General features: G+C 48.6%; 2 protein-coding genes across 2 annotated transcripts in view; both read right to left on the bottom strand.

Annotated features, from left to right (window-relative positions):
• The window catches only part of ALG6 (ALG6 alpha-1,3-glucosyltransferase), a 28,537-nt gene extending 26,472 nt beyond the window's left edge, over nucleotides 1–2,065 (bottom strand). The window contains exon 1 of the mRNA XM_081915912.1: nucleotides 1,978–2,065. The gene's annotated coding sequence lies outside the window, so the exon portion shown is untranslated. The remainder of the gene's footprint in view (nucleotides 1–1,977) is intronic.
• A 14,443-nt stretch (nucleotides 2,066–16,508) lies between these two features.
• FOXD3 (forkhead box D3) lies at nucleotides 16,509–19,864 on the bottom strand. Its single transcript, XM_081915857.1, has one exon. The coding sequence runs from the start codon at nucleotides 18,618–18,620 to the stop codon at nucleotides 17,271–17,273; it is 1,350 nt and encodes a 449-aa protein (XP_081771983.1). The 5' UTR covers nucleotides 18,621–19,864; the 3' UTR covers nucleotides 16,509–17,270.
• Between the last annotated feature and the right edge of the window lie 4,678 nt (nucleotides 19,865–24,542).

Raw genomic sequence — 24,542 nt, 5'->3', positions numbered from 1 at the left:
ATTCCTCTCTGAGGCAAGGTTGTAACATTTAAGCATATTTAATTTAGAGAAAATGCAAGAAAGAAGGGAGATGTATACAGTTATGCATAGTCTAGAAAAAAACATCAAGATATCACATATATATATATATCAATAATATCACATATTATTAGCACCCATGAACATCCAGTGTTACTGAATGTTAGAAGGTGCAGAACAGAAAAAATGGAAATATTTCTCTGCATGATGCAGTTAAACCATGGAATTCACTCCCCAAGAGGTAGTGATGTCTGCCAGCCTGGATTCCTTTAAAGGAGAATTAGAAAAATTTGTGGAGAAGGCTATCAGTGGCTGACTGCCACAACAGCTATGTTCTACCTCCACTGTTGGAGGTGGTAAGCCTTTGAATAGCACTTGCTAGCAATCACAAGTGGGAAGCATGCTTTTGCACTCAGCTCAGGCTTGCTGGCTTCCCATAAACATCCGGTTGGCCACTTTGAGAACAGAATGCTGGACTAGATGAGGCACTGGCGTGATCCAGCAGGCTCTTCTTCGGGAGAGTTACAGTGCAATCCTATTCACATCTACTCAGAATTCTGCTGAGCTTAACCTACACCAAAACAAAGTCAATTATTAGACCAAAACAGTTGGAAACTTTGTCCTGTATTTTCCTGCACAATGGACATTCAAGGACTAGGTTTAATTTAATCTATCTGGGACTCCTGATGTTCAATGGCAATAGTCAATACCATGTAATTAAGCCATAGTTTAATTCAAGTTTATAAATATTTAAAACTGAAGATTCTATTTGTCAATATTATTTCCTCTTATTCCATGCTGCAATTGCAGGTGTGTATAGGTCCCTGCTCCTGCCAACCTAGCAGTTCAAAAGCATGTCAAAGTGCAAGTAGATAAATAGGTACTGCTCCAGCGGGAAGGTAAACGGCGTTTCCGTGCGCTGCTCTGGTTCGCCAGAAGCGGCTTAGTCATGTTGGCCACATGACCCGAAAGTGTACGCCGGCTCCCTCGGCCAATAAAGCGAGATGAGCAACCCCAGAGTCGGCCACGACTGGACCTAATGGTCAGGGGTCCCTTTACCTTGATAGGTTTTAGCAATAAAAATAAAAATAGACAATGGAATTACTAAGCATAAATTACACACCAGACCTGCAATGTCTAATCTGTGAAATTGCCACTTGCGTGGAAATAGGGCAAACCTCTGTTGCTCTGCAGTTCTGTAGAGAAAGGGCTATCCCAAGAGGTTATTCCCCCCCCCACCAAAAAAAAAACAGACCCTGAAGCGTTGTGGCAGACGCTTTTTCAAAAGCTCACTTGCCTACCAAAACACTCTCCACCTCCGGCCACGCGCGAGGGTAGGGATGCTCAATGGCTCAGCAGAGAAAGGGAAAGAAACTTTGCACACGCCTCCAGAACATGTTTCTTCAATAAAACTGACTACTTCACATAACTCAGGGCCGAAACGGGTTCTGCAGCAGCCGAGGCGCAGCATCTAAGCAAATCATCTGAGAGGGCTGAGTAGGACCAGGGTCGCCCATTTGCTGACAGGGCCAACAAAACACAACCCCGAGAAGAGAAAGTCGTTGGAGTGACACCCTGTCCAAGGAAAAGGATGGGGGCGGTGGTTGGTGGTGGTGGAGCAACGCCTCCTTCAAGGACGAGCCTCTCCCTTCCCTCCCTCGAGTCGGGCGCAGCTCAGAAAGCCCCCCTTTTCGAGTTTCCAATAGAGGGTCCCGCCCGCTTCGCTCGTCACCTGCAACCCTCCTCCTACAACTGCCCGCCCCTCAAATCAGTTTCTGCCAGCCGGGAGACGCCGCGCTCCCGGCTCTGGCTCAGCTCAGGAGCGCGCTCCCGATGCAAAAGCCCGCCTTTTTTCTCTCCCTCGCTCAGGCCCCCCCTCCCCTCCCCGCCAGTCCAACACGTGGCGTGTCCATTCCTTTCCGCGCGAGGCTCCCCTGCCTCGGACACTCTCGAACTCACCGAGACTGACAGGCGCGAAGAGGAAGTTGAATAGGCAGGCGCGCGCCCGACCTGCTTTTCCTCCCCGCCTTCGTTGGTCAGGCACATGCGCAGAAAGTCCTCCTGACGCGGCAGCCGCGCGCGCGTCGTGACGTTGCCGTCCCGTCCCTTCCCTTTCCCCGGATAGGAGCGTTCGGCTCAGTCGTGGCCCTGAGGTGAAGTGTTGCCTCTCATTCAGAAGCGCGCCACGTCGACTGGGATGGTAGTCTAGGAACTAGGGCGATCTCTAGCAGAACCAGACCGGCCCTTAGGCGAACCTTAGGCCTGCACGAGGTCAAGTTTGAACACCGTGTGGGTTTGCAATTGCAGCTCTAGGTAGTTCCTTGGTAGGGCGTTTGTTACTAGCGAAGTTGCAGCGCCCTTGGCAGAGAAGAAGCAGGCTTGAATTCTGAGGGATGCTGCTATGCATACTTTCTAAACAAAGGCTGCCGTTGTAGCACCACAGAGTAACAAGGCCGCAAAAGTTGCTAGGCTGCAAAATACTTTTATAGGTAGCAGAAGCGAGAGGGAGCACGTTATATCAGGCAGCCCCACTTCGTTTCTGTGCTGGGCATAAAAGGTAAAGGACCCCTGCACGGCTAGTAAAGTACCTTTACCTCTGCTTGGCGTGAAGCCCTGATCTTCAACTGATTGCAACCTGATCCAAGGTGGGTTGCAACAGGAGCACTACCACCGTGGAAATGTATGGTAAAGGGTTAGGACATGGGTCCTCAGGTGCATGCAGGCCCTGGGCCTGAAAAGGTTCCCACTTCTGGCAGCCTGCTTGGTTTTCCATGCTGGGTGGAGAGTGCTGTGTCCCTCCTCCACCATCCCAGTTCTCTTGCCTGCAGGCAATTCCTTGCCTCCTCTGGCTACCAGGTGGGTGCTTAAATACAATGCTGGAAGGACATATACAGTGGTACCTCAGGTTAAGAACTTAATTCATTTTGGAGGTCCGTTCTTAACCAGTACCACTTTAGCTAATGGGGCCTCCTGCTGCCGCCACACCACCGCCGCACAATTTCTGTTCTCATACTGAAGCAAAGTTCTTAACCCAAGGTACTATTTCTGGGTTAGCGGAGTCTGTAACCTGAAGTGTCTGTAACCCGAGGTACCACTGTATAAAGAAGGCAGGTCCCTTCCCCAAGAAGATTGCAGTCTAGATTTTGAAAGTGTGGAGGTGATGGAAGGAAGTCTCCTGAAGAAGCAGGGTTTCAACACGCTCTCATTCCCCAGGCTTGGCTCATTAAGAGAATTAATGGGCAAGGTTGTTGTGAGGATAAAATGGGGGTGAAGAGAACCATAGTATAAATGTGATGGATAAATGAATAAAAAAATGACTGTTTCAGCCAGTGAACTTCATGGCTGAAAGGGATTCTGCATATTTTTTGTCTTTTTCAGCTGCAGATACCCCCCCCCCATTTTGTTCTGCTGTTTTAATATTTTGCTTCTGTTTGTTTTATTTTAGCTTGGTGTTTTTTTATCCTACTCTTAACGCACCCAAAGGACATTTTTTATTGTGCAGTGTACAACTATCACAAATAAATAAATAAATCCGTCCATGTTGGCTTAAAAGAAGCCCCCTCCATCCAGACACTAAACCTGCTTAGTTGCACCTAAGTTGTTATGTCATGAACCTTCAGGCTGCACCTTAGGATCAGGATATTTTATAGAATGGGAGCAGGATCAGCTTGTAGAATTCTGACGGCTTTGTAATAGATTGGCAAGAAAAATGAAAAATCTGCCAGTGCCATGGCAGGTGTTGTACCTACCTCTCACTTACCTCTCAGCCTAAGTGTTCCTTGCCTGCAGAATATTAATTATTGATCAGATCCTTCTTATGTTATGCAGGCCAGGTATAAAATGTTGCATTCAAGTCCCACCCTGATCTGTCATTCAGAATCAGATTTGTACTTGTACTATAATATGCAGGTTGTCCCCATGTGTTGCTCATGGAATGGGGCAGACAGTTGGTCCTGCCATCTACCAGTATTTTGAACCTGGCTGTCAGTTTTTACAAGCCCGCCCCTGTAGTAGAAGGAACTAACAGTGCAATATTAAATACGTTTACTTAGAAGTAAATCCTATTGAATTCAGTGGGACGTACTCCCATCTTAGTGGGATTAGGGATTAGGATTGCAGAAGAGCTTTATAACTTGAGAATTTTCTCCCTAAATTTACACAATAGGCCTTGAAACTCAGAAACCAGCCTTTCCATTAGACTAGATGAAAGCATGGCAGACAGTCAATGCTGCTCACCTCTAGGAGGAAATGTGTGCTTTGCATTGTCTCTTGTTAATATCATTAAAGTAAGTATCCTAAGCAACCTCCTGCACACTTTTAGTCTAAGAGCTCCTTCTAGTATCAGGCCAGCTAAATACAGAAAAGGAGAGAAACAGAAAGATAAACTGCCATGTCTTTAACAAATTGCTTGATTGGTTTTCATTTATAAGACATTTTAAATTAATAGAATTCAAATTCCTCCTCATTGAAATCCAATTTTAATTAGTGGAATCAATGCCTGGTATTCTTATTTTGAAAATAAGTGAGCCAAATGGTGAGCTCTGAATTAGTCTGCAGCCACCAGATGGTGACTACATATTGGGGTCAAGGTGTACATATTGATGCAGATGATGTTTGCATATAAACTCTGTTAATACAGTCTAATGTTGTTGATGGATGGATGCAGAGGTGGATGCAGAATTTGTTACTCCATGGAACTGCTCAATGTCTCCCAATTGTCCATGTTCTGTGTACACATGTTCAGCACACTGATCCTAGGGACTTTTATGAAGTTCAGTTTTACTAGTCCTAAAACAGTTAGCGTTATGTACCTAAAAGATACAGAGCATTGGTATTACATCCACAGGAAGTATTTTAGTCAACGAGTGTGTAATGTAGCAGGTAGGCATGAACTTAGCACGTCTCTCCAGATAGAAAGGGGAACGGCCTCACCAACCATAAAATGCACTTAACAGTCTATTTAATAGTGGTAGGGTCCTTGAAAATGCAATATCCATGCTAATCCAGCCTATTCTAAATCAGAATTATTATTTTTTAAAAATAATAATAAGCCAGTAAGGTAAAGCCTCCCTCCCTCACGTTCATCTGATATTTAAACAGCTTGAGTAAACTCGATTGATTCTGCAATTTGAAAATTAAAGAGGTGACACACACACATTTGATTGAGACAGGGAAAGGAGATGTAATTGAACTTAAAAGTTCAATTAAATCCCTTCTACCCCCTGAAAGGGGGCGGGGGACACACCAGAAGCAAAAGGAAACTTCTTTCAGTTAACACTGAATTAACTTCTATTCTTGTTGCAAAGGTGCCAAAATGTTACACACACACACACACACACACACACACACACATTTTCTGGCTTTAATATCTTACCACCAAGATCATTCACCCTCCCATTTAGGTGGCAGTTAGCCGCAAACCACTACTGTAGTATAGTGGTTAGAGTGTTGGACTAGGACCTGGGAGACCTTGGGTCAGTCATGCACTCTCTCAGCCTAACCTACCTAACAGGATTGCTGTGGGAATAAGATGAGGAGAAGTATTCCATCACCTTGAGGTCCTTGGAGATAAGGTGGGATATAAATGTAGTAAAATAAAACACTGTAAAAACTTTCTTACAGGTGAGGCTAGCAAGAGATTTGTTTCTCTCTCCATTATCAATGCATTTCTGTAGATGCAGAGGGGTACATCCTAAATCCATACAAGTGGTTGTTTCTTCAGAACCAAGGAGAGCAGGTGCCTGTAGCCAGGTTGTTGAGACTCAAGCTGCAGGACATGGAGGTCAGCCTGGGAGAGCCTACAGTCTTTCAGTGATGAACTCTACATGTGTGAACTCCTTCTTTCTTAGACAATGTCAGATTTTCCTATTTGAGCGACGTATATTTGGCCAAAGAGAATTTAGCATTATATTTAAATCATACATACATAGATATCAAATACATCTCACAGATACAGTCTAAGTAGTATTTTTGTGTCCTCATAGAATAGAATCCTGTGCATGTGTACTGAGAGGCAAGTTCCATTATGTTCAATCAATCCTAACCCCAGTTAGATGGGAATAAGTCTCATTGAATTCAATGGTACTTCTTAGTAGACATGGTTAGGATTGCAGTCTTACTTCAGTGGGACCCGTTTCTAAGTAGACATAGGACTGAGCTATCAATGTGATGAGGTTATCGTAGTTTTACCTGCCCCAGCCCTTCTTGATAAAAGAGTTTGCAAATTATTTTTTTAATGCATTATCAAGTCTTCTAGACTTTTGTTCGGGTCTAGTTTGGAGATTCTTTTTTTATTTTAGCATGTCTTAAAATTCAGCAAAGTTAGTTGTGATAAAATCCCATCGAAAACAAATGAATGTGTGGGTCACAGGGTCAAGACCTGTCGCACCATTTCTGGACTGTTGCCTTTGAACAAACCTTTGAAGGAAGGGAGAAAAGTTGGCTGAGAAACCAAAGACACTGAGTAAGTAACTGCAGTGCCGTCCAGCGTCACTAGACTACAGCCCCCATCAATCTTGACCATTGGCTGTGTGCTTGATGGGAGTTGGAGTCCACCATTGCCTGTCAACCGGTTGGCTAACCCTGCCGATCCTTTTGGGAGCTATTCACCATCGATTGCTTTCTATGTGCCTCAACCCCTAAATTAAGCACACATTTCATTGGGAGGAAGCCCCTTTTACACCTACCCGGTGCTTCCTCCCCAAGAAAAGCCTTAGGGGGCGCCAAGTCCTCCTTCCAGTCCGCCAGAAGGTCTAATACTGTAATAAGCTCACCTAGAGGAAGGTCAAGCTGGGGCTCTTGCAACTGAAAGTAAGGCACATATGAGCGCTGCTTTAAAAAGCCACCACCATCACCCGTTTGGATTTCCAATTTCATTCTTTTGCACCCCTCAGCCCATAGACAACTCCTTTCTAATTCAGGGAAGAATTTAAAATGCTACCGATTTCTCTTCTTCCCGCAGCTCAGAAAAGATCTTGGTGTTTTTTTTCTGGCTTTCTGGTTTCTTACGGATCGTTTCATCCAGGGTCTTCATCATTGCCCTGGGCGGCAGGCCAGGGAAAGGAGCGGGTCCACAGAACCGTCCAGCCCGTCAAGGGTTAACGTGAGGGTATTGATTCATAGACTTGTACAGCCTGGAAGGGGCCACAAGGGTCATCTTGTCGAACCCCCTGCCACGCAGGAATCTTTTGCGCAAGGTGGGACTCGAACCCATGAATCTCATGCATACCCAGCCTTCCCACCTCCTCCCGGATCAGACTGGACCCGCCCAGCGCCCTTCCGCGCGTCCTTAACGCCTTTCCCAACCATTGATCTCAGCAGAGCTGTCAAAGTCACGGCAGAAGCGACAGCGTCACGGAAAGAGGCGCTCGACGGCCGGCGAGCCTTGGCTAGCGGAGCTCTCCAGGCAGCCCTCCTCTCCTGCTGCGGGCGCTGGAAACATTGCTAGCGCGCACTTGAACCAAGCGCCGTCGCAGCTTTGCAGCCTGGGACGGAGCAAATCACGGCCAGCTCCCAGAAGGAGCTGCTCTCTGCCTTTGATAAGGGGATGTGCAGCGGCAGAGATTCCCTGCTGTTAAATGAGAAGGAATTAGGGGCAGGGAAGGCTAGGGGAAGCCCCGCTCCTCCGGGTTTCCTGCCACCTCTCTGACTTGCAGCGCAGTCCTACTCGGAAGCAAGGCCCACTGCGTCTCATGGGGCCTCGCTCCCAGGAAGAAACGTGGAGTAGGATTGCGGCTGCAGTCGACGCATCAAGTCGAAGGGTTCCAGACTGCGACTCCTGCTACACTCGGTTCTTAGGGAGCGAGGTCAGTTGAACTCGGTGGGTCTCTATCCTAGGCGTGCATAGGATTGCTAGCTTACTGCATTCATATCCCAACTTTTCTCCAGGGCGCTCAAGGTGGAGCACGGGAAAACTTTCTGACAGTAAAAATGGAACAATCTCCCTCGGGAGGTTGTGGACTCTCCTTCCTTGGAGGTTTTTAAGCAGAGGCTGGATGGTTATCTGTTGAATGGTCATCTGGATGCTTTAGCTGAGATTCCTGCATTGCAGGGGGTTGGACTGGATGACCCTTGGGGTCCCTTCCAACTACAATTCTATGATGTTATGATTCTTTGGTTCCCCAGCCCCTCTCCTCATTTAATCCCCACACAGCAACCCTGTGGGGTAGAGGCAGCAACTGGCACCCAATGAGCTTCATGGCTGTGCAGGGATTCAAACCCTGGTCTCCCAGGTGCTAGTCTGTGATGTTCTAACCACTTTCCCACAATGGCTCACTTCGTTAGTCATCAACCAATTAATTGAGGGAAGGGGACCCCAATGCAGTGGATAGAGCATAAACTTTCCAAACAGGTTTAATACTTGGTAAGGTAAAGGTAAAGGACCCCTGACAGTTAAGTCCAGTCGTGAACGACTCTGGAGTTGCGCTCATCTCGCTTTAGTGGCCGAGGGAGCCGTTTGTCCACAGACAGTTTTTCTGGGTCATGTGGCCAGCATGACTAAGCTGCTTCTGGCAAAACCAGAGCAGCACACAGAAACACCGTTTGCCTTCCCGCCGGAGCGGTACCTATTTATCTACTTGCACTTTGACATGCTTTCAAACTGCTAGGTTGGCAGGAGCAGGGACCGAGCAACGGGAGCTCACCCCGTCGCGGGGATTCGAACCGCCGACCTTCTGATCAACAAGCCCAACAGGCTCCGTGGTTTAGAGCACAGCACCACCCACATCCCTTTAATACCTGGTACCTCCAGTTAAAAGGATCAGGAAGGGAAAGGCCACTTGCCTGCCAGTCAGAGTCGACCAGGTTTCCACCAACTTGGGGCTCTCCATCTGTTTTGGACCATAATTCCCATCACCTGAGCTGGGTGGAAGGGAGTTGTACTTCAGAGCCAGAGTGTGAATGTTGGGCTAGATAGCAAATAGTCTGACCTGGTTGGATAGCTCAATTGGTTAGAGCGTGGTACTCATAATGCCAGGGTTGCAGGTTCGATCCTTGTACGGGGCAGCTGCATATTCCTGCATTGCAGGGGGGGTGGACTAGGCACTCCTCATTCTATAATATAAGGCAGCTTTCAATGTAATCAATAGAGGGAAACATTTGCACATGAAGAAAAACAATAGTTCTGAAGTGGGGGAGCACATTCCACGTATATCGCCTTGTGGTTTGCGGCTGATACAGCTGACCATGCTGATACTGGGGGGAAAGTGTGCAAAAGTGTGCCCTAAGTAAAAGAGGTTGGTGTAGCTCAGGGACCCAAGGATCAATGGGGCTTTGGATCAAGGGGACCCAAAATTATTGGTGCCCCACCCTTGAAAGCTCAGTTGGCAGTCTCTGTGCCCTACCCCCTGCAGGAACTTACCACCTATCATGGACTTCTATAATGGAAAGCAAACGGGTGTGGATAAGGTTGGAATGAAATCTTCCATTCAAGCCCTTGCTGCACCCACACCTCCAAAGCTGCAGCTAAACAAGCATAGTTCAAAGCACTATGATACCCTTTACTTCAGTAGTGGTTAAAACAGTCCTGTAAGGATGGCGAGTATTATTATTCCCCTTGTTGGAGAAGTCAGTAGGTTAGCTGGTCAGTTGTGAAGTCAAACACATATGAAATCCAATGGGAGGAGAGAGGCAAGGGGAGTTGGAATGGAAAAGCAGTGGGTGGGAATGGGGTTAAGCACTCCTCTGCTGATTCTCTGCTCCAACCCCACCTCCCCAAAGCCACCTTTCATTCACAAACAGGGCTATCAGGCTCTTCAGCACGTTCTTAGGTCCTAAAGTAGGGGTAATAAACTATTTTTGACCCAAGTGCTGCATTTACCCCGGTCCACCCACCCGCCACCTGTCATGTGTGGATGTGGCTAAAAATGGGCGGTCACTCCACATACGCATGTGCACACAGGCAGATAACCCCCCCACACACACACACAAACACAGCTGATCCACTTCCATTCATCAAATGATTAATCTGAGGACTGAGGAGGGTGGCGATTTGTATCCCCATTAGGACACTTGGCTCAGCCTATCCCAAGGATTTACCTACCTTAATATTCTGTAGTGGGTTTTTTTGCTGCAGCCGCTCAAATTGGTTGAGTATTGGGGCTTGCAATATTGCAGGTGCACATATTAATATATTTTTGAACATATTTAGCATAGGAGATAACTGCTTTAAACTGAATGCTTCTCTAAGCCTCTTGATAATTTCGCCTTCCCTTTCTGTACCTTTTCCAGCACTGCAATCGCCTTGTTGAGGTGGGACAACCAGATCTGTACAAAGTGTTCCAGATGTGGATGTGCCATCAATTTGCACAAGAGAATATCCGCACCGAGTTTTATTTTCCGTAAAGATCCCTTGCATGGACTTTGCCTTTTTCATAGGTACTTTTTCGTAGAGCCATGACCCAAATTGTTTAGTTCTGATTAGTTCGTAGTTTGTAGCTAGTTCAAACACTATCAATGTATATATGTGAAATTCATGAGGGTTTTTTGCCACAGTGTGATCCACTTATACCCAGCTTAAGTTGGCAATTCACCCAGTTTGGGGAAGATCCTTTTGCAGCCTTTCCTACCCCTTTTGGTTTTTCAGACATTCAGGTATAAAATCCCTCCACCTGCAGCCTAAAGTGGTACAATCCAGGAAAGGTTTTTTCACTCGATTATGCAGATCGTATAGGCCAGGCTTTTAATATCTGGCAATACAAGCAAAAGATGTAACTTAACAGCTTGGGAAGAGGCTGGCTGTTGCTGTGGTAGACAGCATGTGCTCTGCATGAACGATAAGGTCCGAGGTTCAGCCCTGGCATCTCCAGGCACGGCTGAGAAAGCCCCTTCCTGCCTTCCCAGAAGGCTGAGCTAGATGGACCAACAGAGCCAGTGTAGCGTAATGGTTAGAGTGCTGGACTAGGACATGGGAAACCAGGGTTCAAATCCCTGCTCAGCCATGAAGTTCAATGGGTGATCTTGGGCTGGTCACCGCCTCCTAGCCTAACCTACCTCACAGGGTGGTTGTGAGGATGAAATGGGAGGGGGGAACCATGTTACACCCCCTTGAGTTCTTTTGAAGAAAAAGGTGGTATATAAATATAATAAACAAAAATAAATAAAATAGCCTGACTCAATACGATGCTGTATATTGAGAAGACTGCACAGAAAAGGTGAGAGAGGTGGCTAAATGCGCCTTCCTTCTATGAATAGTGTGTTTCATTACAGTTAATGTTGGTTTTTTTAATGGAATAGCTGCATAAAACTGAGAATAATAAAGCCACCCCCTGTCCCAATTATTATTAGCAATAATTAATATTAGTATTGATTCCCCCCCAACATGCATACACACACAACTCTATGAGTCTCTATATACAAGTTCCTCCACACACCAGCTGCCCCCGGGGGATTGACCCTAGAGATGTAGGGCAGCAATGACATTTTGCTTTCCATATGCAGTACATACTAAGAGCTGAGGTGTATGTTCTTGGGTGGCATGGACTCTATGAAAAGTGCCATAGCTTTCCCCATCAATTTGTCCCAAAGTTTGTACAGGTGGGGCAGCAATAGCCTCTTTCCAAAAATTACAAGCCCTCCAAAGAAGCCTCATCCTAATGTCTCTTTACTTCAGTTGCTGAGCCACCAGGTAAGGTCTTTCAGCTTCAGCGCAGGAGAATCCAAAAGGGAGAAATGACTAAGACACAATCCATCACCAATTGTTGGCCCAGCCAAACCTCCCCCCCCCCCATTCGCTATAATGTACAAAACCCTAAATGGCTTGGGGACAGGCTACCTGAAGCATTCCCTTCTCCTGATGAAATCTCCCGACTTTTCGACAGGTAAACCCCATATTATTTAAACAGATGTTTTGCCAGTGAAGTGATGTGTTTTTCTTCAATGCTCTATGGTTAATCTGCATCCTTGCTATAATTGTTTTATTTAACTGTGTCTGCCTTTCCTGTGAGAGTTATTGGGATGTTGCTGACTTATTACCTGTTTGGATTTTATTGTTAGCAAGATGATTCTTAATGGAAAAGGGGGATATACGTAACAAAATAATAATAATAATAATAATAATAATAATAATAATAAAAAAACAACTAAAAGGGTAGTGTTCAACTAAGTCTTACTCAGAGCAATCCCATTAAAATTAATGAACCTGCCTAAGTTAGGTCCATAAATTTCAATTGGTCTGATCTGAGTAAGACTTAGTTGAACACCGCCCATTATCTTGTTACTTTGAAAATGCTCCAGAGGACAGAGTGTCATGTCTGGTTAAAACAGGCGTTTGTTTTAGTTGAACAGTTGGGTGTCTGGAGGATGGCAGAGAAGAGAAAAATGGAAGAACAAGAAAATGAAAAATTCTGGTATTCTGATAATTTGGATCGTGGCATGGGCGTAGCCAGGATTTTTGTTAGGGGGGCTGGCCTTTTCTTAGGGGGCTGGTGGCGCTGCTGGAATTGAGAAGAATTTGCCTTCTCTTTTGCCGCCATAGTTCTGGGCAGGAAGGAACGGGCAAATCCTGGGAATGGGGTCCGAATCGTGACCAAGATACTACTGTCTCTATCGCCCCCTACACCCGCGTTTACTATACTGCAGCAACCAACGAAAAGAGCCGAATTGGGTTGTTTTTGTTGTAACTACTACTCTTTCACAGCACTTTTTTTTGGGGGGGGGGGAGGGTGTATCGTGATGCATCTACTCACCTAACATTCCTTCCCCAATTCAAACCAGATGAAACACAAACACCCAAGGACTGTGTCTATTCTGAAAAATATGACGTCCTTGTTGACATTGACTGACGCTTCAGAAGGGTCAGAAGGCAAACGGGCATATATTCTGCGAAATCAATGGCTAGCATTCGAGATCGATTATCTGTTCCCCAGAATTCCCCTCCCGCCTTTCTCTCGCCTGCCTATATATCCGAGCATCTGCCCCACTATATCCGCCTCCTCCCGTGTCTTGCACATCTCCCCAGTTAAGCCGCGTAAGGATGACCGTCTTTGAATGATCACAACGATAGTCATCTTCTCGTGGCTTTCCCTGGGATTCTCCCCTAGTTTAGCCCCTAAAATGAAAAGTTGTCTTCCTCCTCTTGCCATGATATGACGACGCCCCAACCCAAAATTCAAGGATAAAATGAGGCGCGCCTCTTTCTGTCCCAGTTTTTATTCAATGGGCCTGGAGGCTGGAAGGCAACGATCCAAGAGAGCGGGAGAATTCTGCGCACGGCAAAAGCCCCCTAGAGGCGTCACTCTGCCACTACAAGGCTGTCATCCTTCCAGAGTCCAGCTTCACCTGCCTGCCGCCTCTTCGGACTTTTTCTCCCCGGATTCCTGGCGTTAACATCAATGGCCGCCCTCTTCCCTTCCTTCCATCTCTCTCTCTCTCTCTCTCTCTCTCTCTCTCTCTCTCTCTCTCTCTCTCTCTCTCTCTCTCACACACACACACACACACACACACACACCCCCACACCACCGCTCCTTATGCCTAACACTAATAATTCCAAATGCGCTTTCCTGTGGCCTTCAGCACAGGCACGAGCCATTGGGGGTGGGTTTTAGGTTTGCGAATGCAAATGCCTAGCTCTTAACTATTCCCAGCAGCTTGGACACAACCTAACTCCGTGGAGAAGGATTCAGTTTAACTCAAAGGATCCACCTCTGAGCTGCTCAGAGAGCGGGGATCCCCTTAAGAAGGAGAAGCGCCTCGATCTGGATCCCCGATCCTTCCTGCTCGGATCAAGGAGCTGCTCTGATACACGCAGAAAAACAGAGAGAATACTATCATTCCTGTTGAAACTGGAAATTCCCCTAACTCTACACCTTGGTGGCTGGTACCCAAGCAGCAATGTCTTTCCAGATTATCATGCCCTATATATTCTCTTGCACGCTACGAGACCAAAAAAAAAAAAGGTCCAAGCAGAAAAGTCTCGATGTTTTCCTCTCTCCCCCCACCCTTTCCTTTCTGTCAAGCGGAGCCAATTGGGCAGAAAGTTGACGGCTCTCTTTCCCTTGCCCTCCCTCCTTCTCTTCTACCTCCAGATGATGCCCGGGGACGCCTTTGGGTGTATTGCGTGGACCTTATTCTACTTTAAACCAAAAGGCTTCTGGTGACCCTCAACACACACACACACACACACACACACACACACAGCCTCCCTGCCCTCCGCAAGGGCCGCGAGGTATTGGAGCTATGCGCGGAAATATGAAGGGAGTAATTTTATAAGTAACAAAGGATCAGGGCTGGAATGAGCCCTCTGTTATCCAATGTCATGGCGAAGGCCTGGCTCAGCAACAACGGCGAGCCGGCCCCTGAATTCAAGAAGAGCCCCCTTCCTCTTTTCCCAGGGGTATCAGCTAAATATAGACCGGGGTTTTGCACAACCCACGGACCATTTGCTGTTTGTGTAAAAACCGATTAGCCAGACACAACTGTGAAACAACTTGTGACTTTTATAGCGGCGGCAGGAGGAGAGGCAGCAGCGCACCGAGCAAGTTAAATCCGTTTCTCTGGCCTTGGAAGAAAAAAATAAATAAAAAGAAAAGAGAGAGAGAGAGAGAGAGAGAGAGACAGACAAGCAGAGAGATTTTTTAAAAGGGAAAAGAGAGAGAGAGAGAGAGAGAGAGAGAGAGAGAGAGAGAGAGAGAGAGAGAGAGATTTTGGTAAGGGGGGGCAGAAGGGAGCGAAAATGGGAGGCCACGGCGGCCCGACGGGGGGGGGACGACGGGACACCCACACACACACCCACACACACCCGGTGCTTCCATGTAGGGACCTGCTTGAAAAAGCGGCTGATACCTAATCGCCCGCTTGGATGAGCTGCTTGTTTGCCTCGGAGTGTCAAATGATTAGCAGGTCCTTATTTATAAAGTTCAAGCACTCGCTCTCCGCCTCCTCCCGCCGCCCCCCCGTCACCAGGCAGCTTACTTTATTTTCGTCCACATATCCCGAGGTCTAAATGTTTACTTAGGGTGGAATAATATTTATGGTTTATCTGGAAAACAAATTGTGCACCAGGCAAGGACAGCGGCCCTCCTTCAAGGCGCATCCAGGCCAGTATCCGGCCTCTTGCCTGCGCTAAAGGAAACTGAGCAAGGCCAGTTCCTGACCAGGGACAGAGCAGAACGAAATCCTTGCCTTCCCGCAACTGACAAAGCGCATGTTTTGTTCCAAAGAGAGAGGGGTCATTTGCACTTCCACTGCCATGGATATATATATAATACATAGATAGATAGAGATATCAGATAGATACCCGCGCGCGCGCCATACCCATATTTCCCACCCTTTGAAGCTTTCGGTTGTCTCCTTTCTTTCAGAATGCAAACAAATTCGCTCCAAAATGGTTCTATCACGCCATAGGGTGGGATCTACATTCTCAGAAAGTCCAGGAGAAAGGCGCCCATTGAGTCAAATGGCTCCCCTCTCCACCTCCTCGCCAGGCCCTTCCGTGACTTAAAATATGACCCGAAATATCCCCATATCTCTAGCCACAGATCTCTATCTACAAGGCTACTGATATATAGGAATAGCTATAGAGACGTCTTTACCCGATGGGACACAGCAAAAAGGCACGATGTCCTGCTTCAAGACATTTTTTTTTCGTCGATGATCGGTTTGTAACGCACACCTTCTTTTTTTCCATCGCGCCGCAACCTCACCGCGTAGCTGCTTGTTAAAAGAGGAGCTTTCATTCACAAAGGTGGGTGCCCTTTGATGCCAGATTCTGGGTTGTGTCCTATACCTTTGTTTCTATTTCAGGAAGGGGAAAAAAAAAAAACCGTTCCAAGCCTTCAGTTCGAAAACCTGGAGTTAAACCCCAGTATCCCCAGACATCGCACAAAGCGACCCACACCTTCAGAGTCGAGCAGGTGAGAAGACTGGCGCCTTTTCCTCTGCTGTAAAAGCGGGAGGAAATGCATCATTTGGGTAAGGAAACTTGGCGGAGAATTAAAGTTATCCGGTTATTGGATGAGAATGGAAAACTTAATTTAATTTTTGTTAATGCTGATTCCGCATTTAATTCGATTTCCTCTCCTATAGCTTTGTGGGGAGATGTTGTCCTTTTACCTCCACCGCCGAGAAACAATTTGGCCTCAGCGAACCACCCTGGTCCAGCTTGCTTTATTAACGAAGGCATTTTCAGTAACCTGAGACCTTAAAATCTGTAAATAAGATCCTTTGCGAAATTAAAACTCGCGCTGCGTAATTTTGCAGGTATTTAAATGGGAAGTTGTCTTTATATGGTTTCCATCATCATCATCATTATTTAAAAAATGTTAAGGGCGATATTTTTCGTCGAATCTGTGATAGCTACCCTTCGCCTGTTCCGTTTTAAGGCATCGGAATGCCCACCTTTGCGGGGAAGCGAATCCCAGCGATTTAAACTGCATCTTCTCCCGCCTGAGGGCCTCGACTTCCTACCTGAAGCCGCGAAATTGTTTTTCCACGGCATCCCCTCTGCCTCGAGTGATTTCACACGCTCCCATCAGTAGGAAGTCAACAACCAAAAGCACCGTTTTAAAAATTTATTTACAAAGCTGTGTACAACACGAAGGGATAACATTTAGAATACATATATTCATTCATATATAAACAGACTTCTATAATAGAACGATAGGGGAATTCCCCTATTTCATTTTTTGCTCGATTTCTTTTTGTTCTTTTCTTTTTCTCCTATCCAAAATCAAAATGCCTCCCCTCATTATTCAGGTGCGTGTTCGGGCTTATTTTTCCCCTGCCGAAGGAAACGACCGAGGAGAATAAGAACCTTCAACAAAAGTGAAAGTTCGGGGCTCCCAATCCCTTGCTTGCGCTTGTGTGTTTCCTTTATTTCCCCCCCAAATGTGGCTCATTTTAAAAAAATAAAAACCGCAAAAGGGAAGACAGTCTTTTGCCTCCCGCTTTCGCCCGAATACAAATATGTACAAATACTTTGCCGTGGGGTTTTTGAGCGTTAGGCTTTTTTTTTTACCTGCACAGACAGACACAGCATTCCTTTTTGTACGTGTGAGCGGGAGCGCGAGAGTTTTTAAGCGCTGGAGAAGCGTCCGTGCAACGGTTCGGCCTCCAAGAGGGCGCCGTCCAGGAACCAGCGACTGGAGTCCCAAGAAGTCCGTGGACTTTGCCGCGTTCGGTTCTTCTTCGGAGTCTCTGCTCTCTCCGGAGACGTCGGGTAGAAAATCTTTACGACCGTTTCTTATTATAAAAAAAACCCAAGAGCCGCCCTAAGAGCAGGAGCGCGAGGGAAGCATCCCGCGGGGGCCCCGTCGAGCCTACTGCGCCGGCCACTTGGCCTGCACGGGCGCGGCAGAGGCGGCGGGCTGCAAGAACTGTCCCGAGATAATGTTCGTGGGCACGCTGAGGATAGGCGCGATGGCCGCCGTGCTCCGCGCCAGCGAGAGCGGCTGGTGCGCCAGGAGGCCCGACTGGACGGTGACCGGCGGCCGCAGGAAAGTCTGCGCGCTGGCGGCCGACGACGTAGCGGCCGGCCCGCCGACGCAGCCGATGATGTTCTCGATGCTGAACGACGGCCGACTGCTGGGCTCGGCTTTCACCCCCGAGGAGGCGGCTGCGGCGGCGGCGGCTGCAGCGGCTGCGGCGGCGGCTGCGGATCCGGCGGCGCTGAGTCCGCTGAGCTGGATCTGCAGGCTGGGGCTGAGCTGGGAGTTGAAGGCTTTCCGGCTGAGCTCGCTGGACGGCAGCAGCGGTACGGCGGGAGGCAGCATGGGCCCGACGGGGGGGATGTAGGGGTACTGGAGGGCGGCGGCCGGGTGCGGGTAGGCGCCGTGGGGCAGGCCGTAGGCTCTGCCGTAGGGCCCGGCGGCGGCGGCCGAGGCGGCGGCGGCGGCCAGGCTGTACGCGCCGAAGCTGTGCATCATGAGCGCCGTCTGTTCGCGCAGCTGCTCCTGCTGGTGGCGCTTGAAGCGCTTCCTCCGGCGCAGGAAGGAGCCGTTGTCGAACATGTCCTCGGACTGCGGGTCCAGCGTCCAGTAGTTGCCCTTGCCCGGGTTGCCCGGCTCGCGGGGGATCTTGACGAAGCAGTCGTTGAGCGACAGGTTGTGTCGGATGGAGTTCTGCCAGGCGGGGAACTTCTCCCGGTAGTAGGGGAAGCGGTTGCTGATGAACTCGCAGATGCCGCTCAGCGTCAGCTTCTTCTGCGGGCTCTGCAGGATGGCCATGGTGATGAGGGCGATGTACGAGTACGGAGGCTTCACTAAGCTGCTCTTGGGCTTGCCGCCGCTGGAGGCAGCAGCAGCGGCCGCGGCGGCCCCCGACGACGCTCCCCCCGACGGCGCTCCCTCCTCGCCGGCCAGCTTCTCCTCGACAGGGCTGCCGCCGTTGCTGCTGCCGCTGGTCGTCATCGGCTCCGCTGCTTCTTTGGCCAGCAGCAGCTCTGCAGCGGCCGCCTCGTCGAGGGCCAGCTGGACTGGCAAGCCCGACGACGCGGCCAGTGCGCTGGGGCTGCAGCCGGCCTCGCCGTCGCTGACCCCTCCGCCGCCGCCGCAGCCTCTCTCCTCCAGGCCGTCGTCTCCCTCGCCCACCACGTCGATGTCCACATCTTCGGCCGTCAGCACCGCCTGGCCGGACATGTCGCTGGAGCTCAGGCTGCCGGACAGGGTCATCACCGCTGGCGGGAGGGTGGCGGGAGACGGAGAGCGGGGATTAGTAATAATAATATCGCGGGTAATACTACTACTAATATTTTTTTTTAAAAAAGCAAAACAAAACGAAGAAGGGTGGGGGCCAGCCAGGCGCCCGGGAGCCAATCCAGTCCCCCTCCTTCGAAGATCCGTCTCCAACAGGTAGCGGAGCTGGCAGAGGAAGAGGCTCCCCCCTCCCTCCTGCTCCTCCCCCCCCTTCTTCCTCCTCCTCTTCTTCCTCCTCCTCTAGCTGCCGGCCTCGGCGCCTTCTTCTCCCCGGGCAGGCATCTGGGAACAGCTCCAAGTCCTCTCGGAGCGATCTCTCAGCCGGGTCTCCCTCTTTCTCTCCGATCAAGGATCAGGATAGCGCTGGTAGCGGCGTCGGCGACGGCGGCGAGGGACTCCCCCGCCAGCCCCTCCGTAAAGGACAGCGACGGCAGCAGCGACGGGGCGGCGGCGAGGAAGAGGAGGAGGCGAGGACGGTGGGGAGGGGGGGCGTCGGGTGGGAGGGGGAGGAGGAAGGCGGCTGAAGCTGCTCTCCGCTCCAACTCCTCGCCTGGCTCCTCTTCCGGGCTGGGATCACTTCAGGGGTTCTTCCTCGTCGGGGAATCGTCTCTGCAGGCGGCGGGAGAGCGCGCATCGGAGCGCCCGGGCGGCAAGGCTGTCCCCGGCCGGAGGGATCGCGCGATCTGCTGCTGCTCGCAAGTCATCGGAAGTGCCGCCGGCGCTGCAGGTTAGATCCCTGTCGAGCCGCTCTCCCCATCGCGGGGCTGGGAAGCTGCAGCCGCGGCTCCAGGCTTTGACTATAACCCCCCTACTTCTCAATAGACACCTCCTTTCCTCTCCTCTTTTTAGGATCTTTCCTGCCCTCTCCCTCCTTCTTTTCTTGCCCCCTCCCTCTAAAGCTTTAGGCTGGTGGTGTTGCGGGGGGGGGGGAAGGTGGTGTCTTTGTAGCCAAGAGAGAGAGAGAGAGAGAGAGAGAGAGGGAAGGAAGGAGGGCGGGGGGAGCGACGGGCGTGAGGAGGAACTCGTTGGCCACTTTGAAAGTCCCTTTTGAAAAAGGCTCGCCTGATAGATTACTTTCCCCGTGCAAGATATACTAGGAGGCGGGGCCACGTGGTTCCCTGACGTCAGTGCAGCCCCGCTGGCAAGCCAGGCGAAACTCAAGTTGTTGCGCGGAATTGTCAACAAAGGGACAACAGCGGCTCTCGCGCCCTCTTGATCAGTGCAGCCCCTTCAGGAAGGCTCTGGGGGTGGCGGGGTGAGGAGAGAGAGAGAGAGAGAGAGAGAGAGAGAGAGAGAGAGAGAGAGAGAGAGAGAGAGAGAGAGAGAGAGAGAGAGAGAGAGAGAGAGAGAGAAAGAAAGAAAGAAAGAGCACCTTTGCCACGTGAAAAACACACAGAGACCCTCACAAGCCCCCTCTTCGCTCTGCCTTCATTTTAACAATCTCGTCGGGCAACTTTCTTCTGTTGGGAACGAAAGGAGCGCTAAAATTATTCCATCTACGCATCTGTCAATAGAATAAAAAAATCAAAAGGCTAAAATTTTGCGAAAGGCGGAGGAGTTGCTCTTTTTTAAAAAGTCCATGCTCTTTCTGTCAAAGTAAATAAGATAATATAAGATAAAAGGAGGGGGAGGAGTCTCCAGCTGTGCTAAACGGGCCGGGATCAAATTCTCAAGGGATTATCGCCAGGACCAAGGACCAGCCACTGGTTTATTAATTTATTTTAATTTATTTTGAGAACACGCGCACGCACTCTCACACACACCAACAGCCACCACCAGAACTACTTTTGGTCTGTGAAAATCACACCCCCACCATTGTTTTTGTTTTTCCTTCCCTTCCTCCCCCAGCTTCCCAAACAACGGCAGCATCTGCTGGGAGCCGAAGATAAGAAAATAGCTATTGATTAATCTATTAGGCCAGTTGCAGAGAAGGAATAAAACAAAAAAAGACGTAAAATAAAAACAACAACAACAAACAGAGAAACAAAAACAAAACCCCGCACCACAAAAGAAAAAAAAATGTAAATGCAGAAATCTTTAGCTGGTGTCTTTGTTGTGACTGGTATTATTTTGCGAGGTGCTAACGAAGTAGAAAGGATGGCACTTTAGCATATGCAAAAGTAGGAAATGGGGTAGGCGGGGGGGGTAGCTGTGTGCGAATGAAAAAGCTCCAATCAGCTCCGATCAAGGTGGTGTTTCTCCGGAGGAAGCAGAGAAGGGGGGGGAGAGGAGGGAGTCGTCAAAGTTTGTTGCAAATTCCTATTTCCTTTTCTTGTGTCAGCGATGTCAATGGAGAGCAATAACTTCGGGTTTAGGTAGGAAACAGCCCGCTCGGTGGGTGGCTTTGTTTTGTGTTTGTTCATCCTGTGTATTGTTGCAATAATCGCCTGTGATTTGGGAGGCGATGTGGATAACAAACACCAACAACCGTCACAAAAAAAGGGGAATTGGATGATGGGGGAAAGGACAGCCTTCAAACAGTTCCAAATAAACCAGAAGGCGATATACAGACACAGATTTAATTTAGATACATAGAGATAGATAGATGATAGATAGATAGATAGATAGATAGATAGATAGATAGATAGATAGATATAGATAGATAGATGATAGATAGATAGATATAGATAGATAACTATAGCTATATAGTTATAGCTATATACATATTGTATATGAATATATACAAAATGTATATGAATATTATTTTGCAGACAAACCAAACGATTTCCGCCCCATATATATATATGGGGTTTATATAACTCAGTGGCGTTACTTCTTCCAGCGCAGTATCTGTCATCCAGGTTAGCCTATAAAATGTGGGTCAGTGTTTGTAAGGACACGGGGAAGCTGCTACGGCGAGGATGTCGCGGTGGGGAACTAAACTGGGGAATAAAAAGATCGAGGGGCGAATATTACACGCGTGGCACTGGGAAAATACATGATTGATTTATTCCCTCCTCCCTCCTCCAACAAACCCAAAGAAACCGGGGAGGGGGGAAGCCATAGGAGTAAATCTAATTTTCGGTGTGTATGTTGCCTCTGAATTGTTTGTTCACACGAGAGGGGATAGGCGTTCGCTGTTTCACCTATTCGGGAAACTGGGGCAACCCGAAGTTTTCGAAACTGCTGAGCCCTTGGCTCGCGGGGAGGTGGGGCTGCTCTTCGGCAGCCTAAAAGGGGTCTCTCTCTCTCTCTCTCTCTCTCTCTCTCTCTCTCTCTCTCTCTCTCTCTCTCTCTCTCTCTCTCTCTCTCTTACAGCGTAACTTGATCTGCTAAATGAACACGAAGGTAAAAAGAAGCCGAGCTGCAGGGCATAGCTGTCAACATTTCCCTTTTTTAAAAAGGGAAATTCCCTTATTCCGAATAGGATTCCTCGCAAGAAAAGGGGAAAGTTGACAGCTATGCTTCAGGGTCCTTCTTTGCGTCTGGGTTTATTTTATTTTATTATTATTTTTGTCGTCCCCCCCCGCAAATCGCCCCCCCCAATTTCTGTAAAGGACAGGATTTAAAAGAAACTCCTCTGAAATAAGCCAGCACCCAGCCCACAAGCCCTCATCAGGTGCTTTTACTTCTTCTTTTTAATAAAGAGAACTCAAGTACGAACTTGCTCTCTGGGTCGCGGTGGGGAAAAGGACTGGACGTTAGTGTATTTCTAAGTATCGATCAAAAACAGTGGAGAAATGTTATCTTTTCGCTGAAGTGCAGATCAGGGCGGCGAGGTAATGAGATGCTTGCTTGGGGGAAATCCATAAGGGGGGCGGGTGCGCGTGAAAATCCGCCGTGCTTCGCCCAATTCCGCATATCCCTTTTCTTTTGGTGAGGATGACAGTCGTTTCTATTGATTTCCGTTTTTTGTGTATTTTTTTTTTAATTTCCTTCAAATGATCCCAGTTTTAATGTTGTCAATCCGGTCCATAAACTCTCCTTTTTTTCTGCGAGGAATTGGAGTTAACCCATTTATGTTATAGCATCTGCGATCCACACAACAGGATTCCTTTTAAAGAAAGGAATAATGAGCTCCTAAGTAGGATCTCCTCGTCCTCGTCCTCCTTCTTCTTCCTGGGGTCTTTAAAATAAAAGTTGTCCCTTTGGCTGAGCTCTGCCCAGAGTCTGGATGACCTCTCTGAGCTGGGGATCTCCGGGAGAGAGATCCTCTCTTCCCGAAATCTCTCAGGGAAATGTAAACGGGGAGGGAGACTGGAACAAAACAAAATGCGCCCTGACCCGCGCTAAAAGCCTCGCTTTCATTTGTTGCGCTTTTTTCCCTTTCGACACAATAAAAGTCAAATTAATTGATTCATACCATTAATTACGGTGCTTAGCGTGAAAAGAAACGTTTCCCCTCGATTAGAGATCTATTGTGCTAATCTCTTGTTCAATCAGTGTTACCATCTGATGCGGGGGGGGGGGAGAGAGAAGGCGCAGGAAAAGAGAGGAGGAGAAGGAGCGGGGGAGGGAAGAAAAGAAAAGATAAAACCCCCCTTTTGGACAGAAAGTTTGGGTCTCCCTTTGGCGTTGAAGGGAGCTCTGAGCGGGAAGGCTGACCGCTGTCGTCCCAATCGCTTTTTGCCATTCATTTCCATCAAATGACTGTGGGGTTTGCGGGGGGGGGGAGGCGGAGTGGAAAGGATTTGTCATCCGGACTACGGGTCACTCTGAATATGGTGGCCACGTTGGGGGCTGTCTTGCCCTCCTTGTCCAGCATGACAATACAATAAAATAAAATAAATGGGGGGGGGGAATGAAAAGCATTGCTTTAGAAAGCAGAACCCTAAAACAGCACCCCCACCCCCGCTACTCCAATAAGGGTGGAAATGGGTGATATGGTGGGTGGGGGTGGGTTGAGGTGTGTGGGGAGGGGAGGCGAGAAAAAGGAAGGTCACCGTCGAGAAAGCGCCTCTGCAACGGGCCAGTCCATCTGACAGTGCTCGGGTGTTAAGTAAATCCTGTTTTAAGCCTAATTGAAGTTTGCTCTTAAAACCCACACGTCTTCAATCATCAGCGCTAAGCTGAGCTGGGATGTCGGGCGGGCAGGAGGGGGCGAGAGCCAGGGAGGGAGTGGCGGGGGGGGGGAGAGAAAGCCTTTTATAATAATAAGCAAACTTTCACAGGAGGTGTGTGGGGAGGGTACTGAGAGGCACCCAATTTGGAAGAGTTTTGGGTGGCTGCCCCAGCCCCTCTATCTATCTATCTATCTATCTATCTATCTATCTATCTATCTATCTATCTATCTATCTATCATCTATCTATCTATCTATCATCTACCATATATATTGTGGTTGGGTGAAGAAGAGCTGTTGACCTTACTTGAGCTACCAGAAGTAGAAGAGGTTGTGTGCATGTGATATATACGCACACAAAAGATTTAGCAACGAGAGGCAAGGAAACTGTACAGCCTAGATCGATAAGGAGTCAGATAGAGACATAACCAGCATCAAAGCCGGGAGCCGAGGTTGCGGGTGGGGTGGGGGGGTGGAGAAGAGAGAGGAGCAACTTATGATGGAGAGGAGAAATTAATTCCCGTCCCCTTCGCTTCTAATGCGACCAAAGCGAGAGAGTATCTGGCCGGGGAAGCGAGTTGAAGATGAATCCGGAGACCAGGTGGGACGGGAGGTGGCGGGGGGGGGGGGGGTAGAGCGAATCGCAACGCTGGACTCAGATCCTCTCTCTAATCTTTTTAAGGGAAAGGAGGGACCCAAGGTGTCCTCTTTCCTCTCCTTAACCCAATTACTTTCATTAATTAGGTATATACATCCCTGACCTGCATTATCGGGTGGCTGGTGGGGTTTGTAAGAAGGATGTACCTGCTGGGCTTTTAAAAATAAAGGCAAGGGAAACAGAAGAGGGGGATACTTTAAAATAAAACGGACACATATTTCCATTTGTTTCCAAAGAAGC

The sequence above is a fragment of the Podarcis melisellensis genome, assembly GCF_964234715.1.
Source record: "Podarcis melisellensis genome assembly, chromosome: 6".
Lineage (NCBI taxonomy): Eukaryota > Metazoa > Chordata > Lepidosauria > Squamata > Lacertidae > Podarcis > Podarcis melisellensis.
The sequence above is the reverse complement of the archived record's forward strand: the minus strand, read 5'-3'. Positions and strand labels throughout refer to the sequence as shown.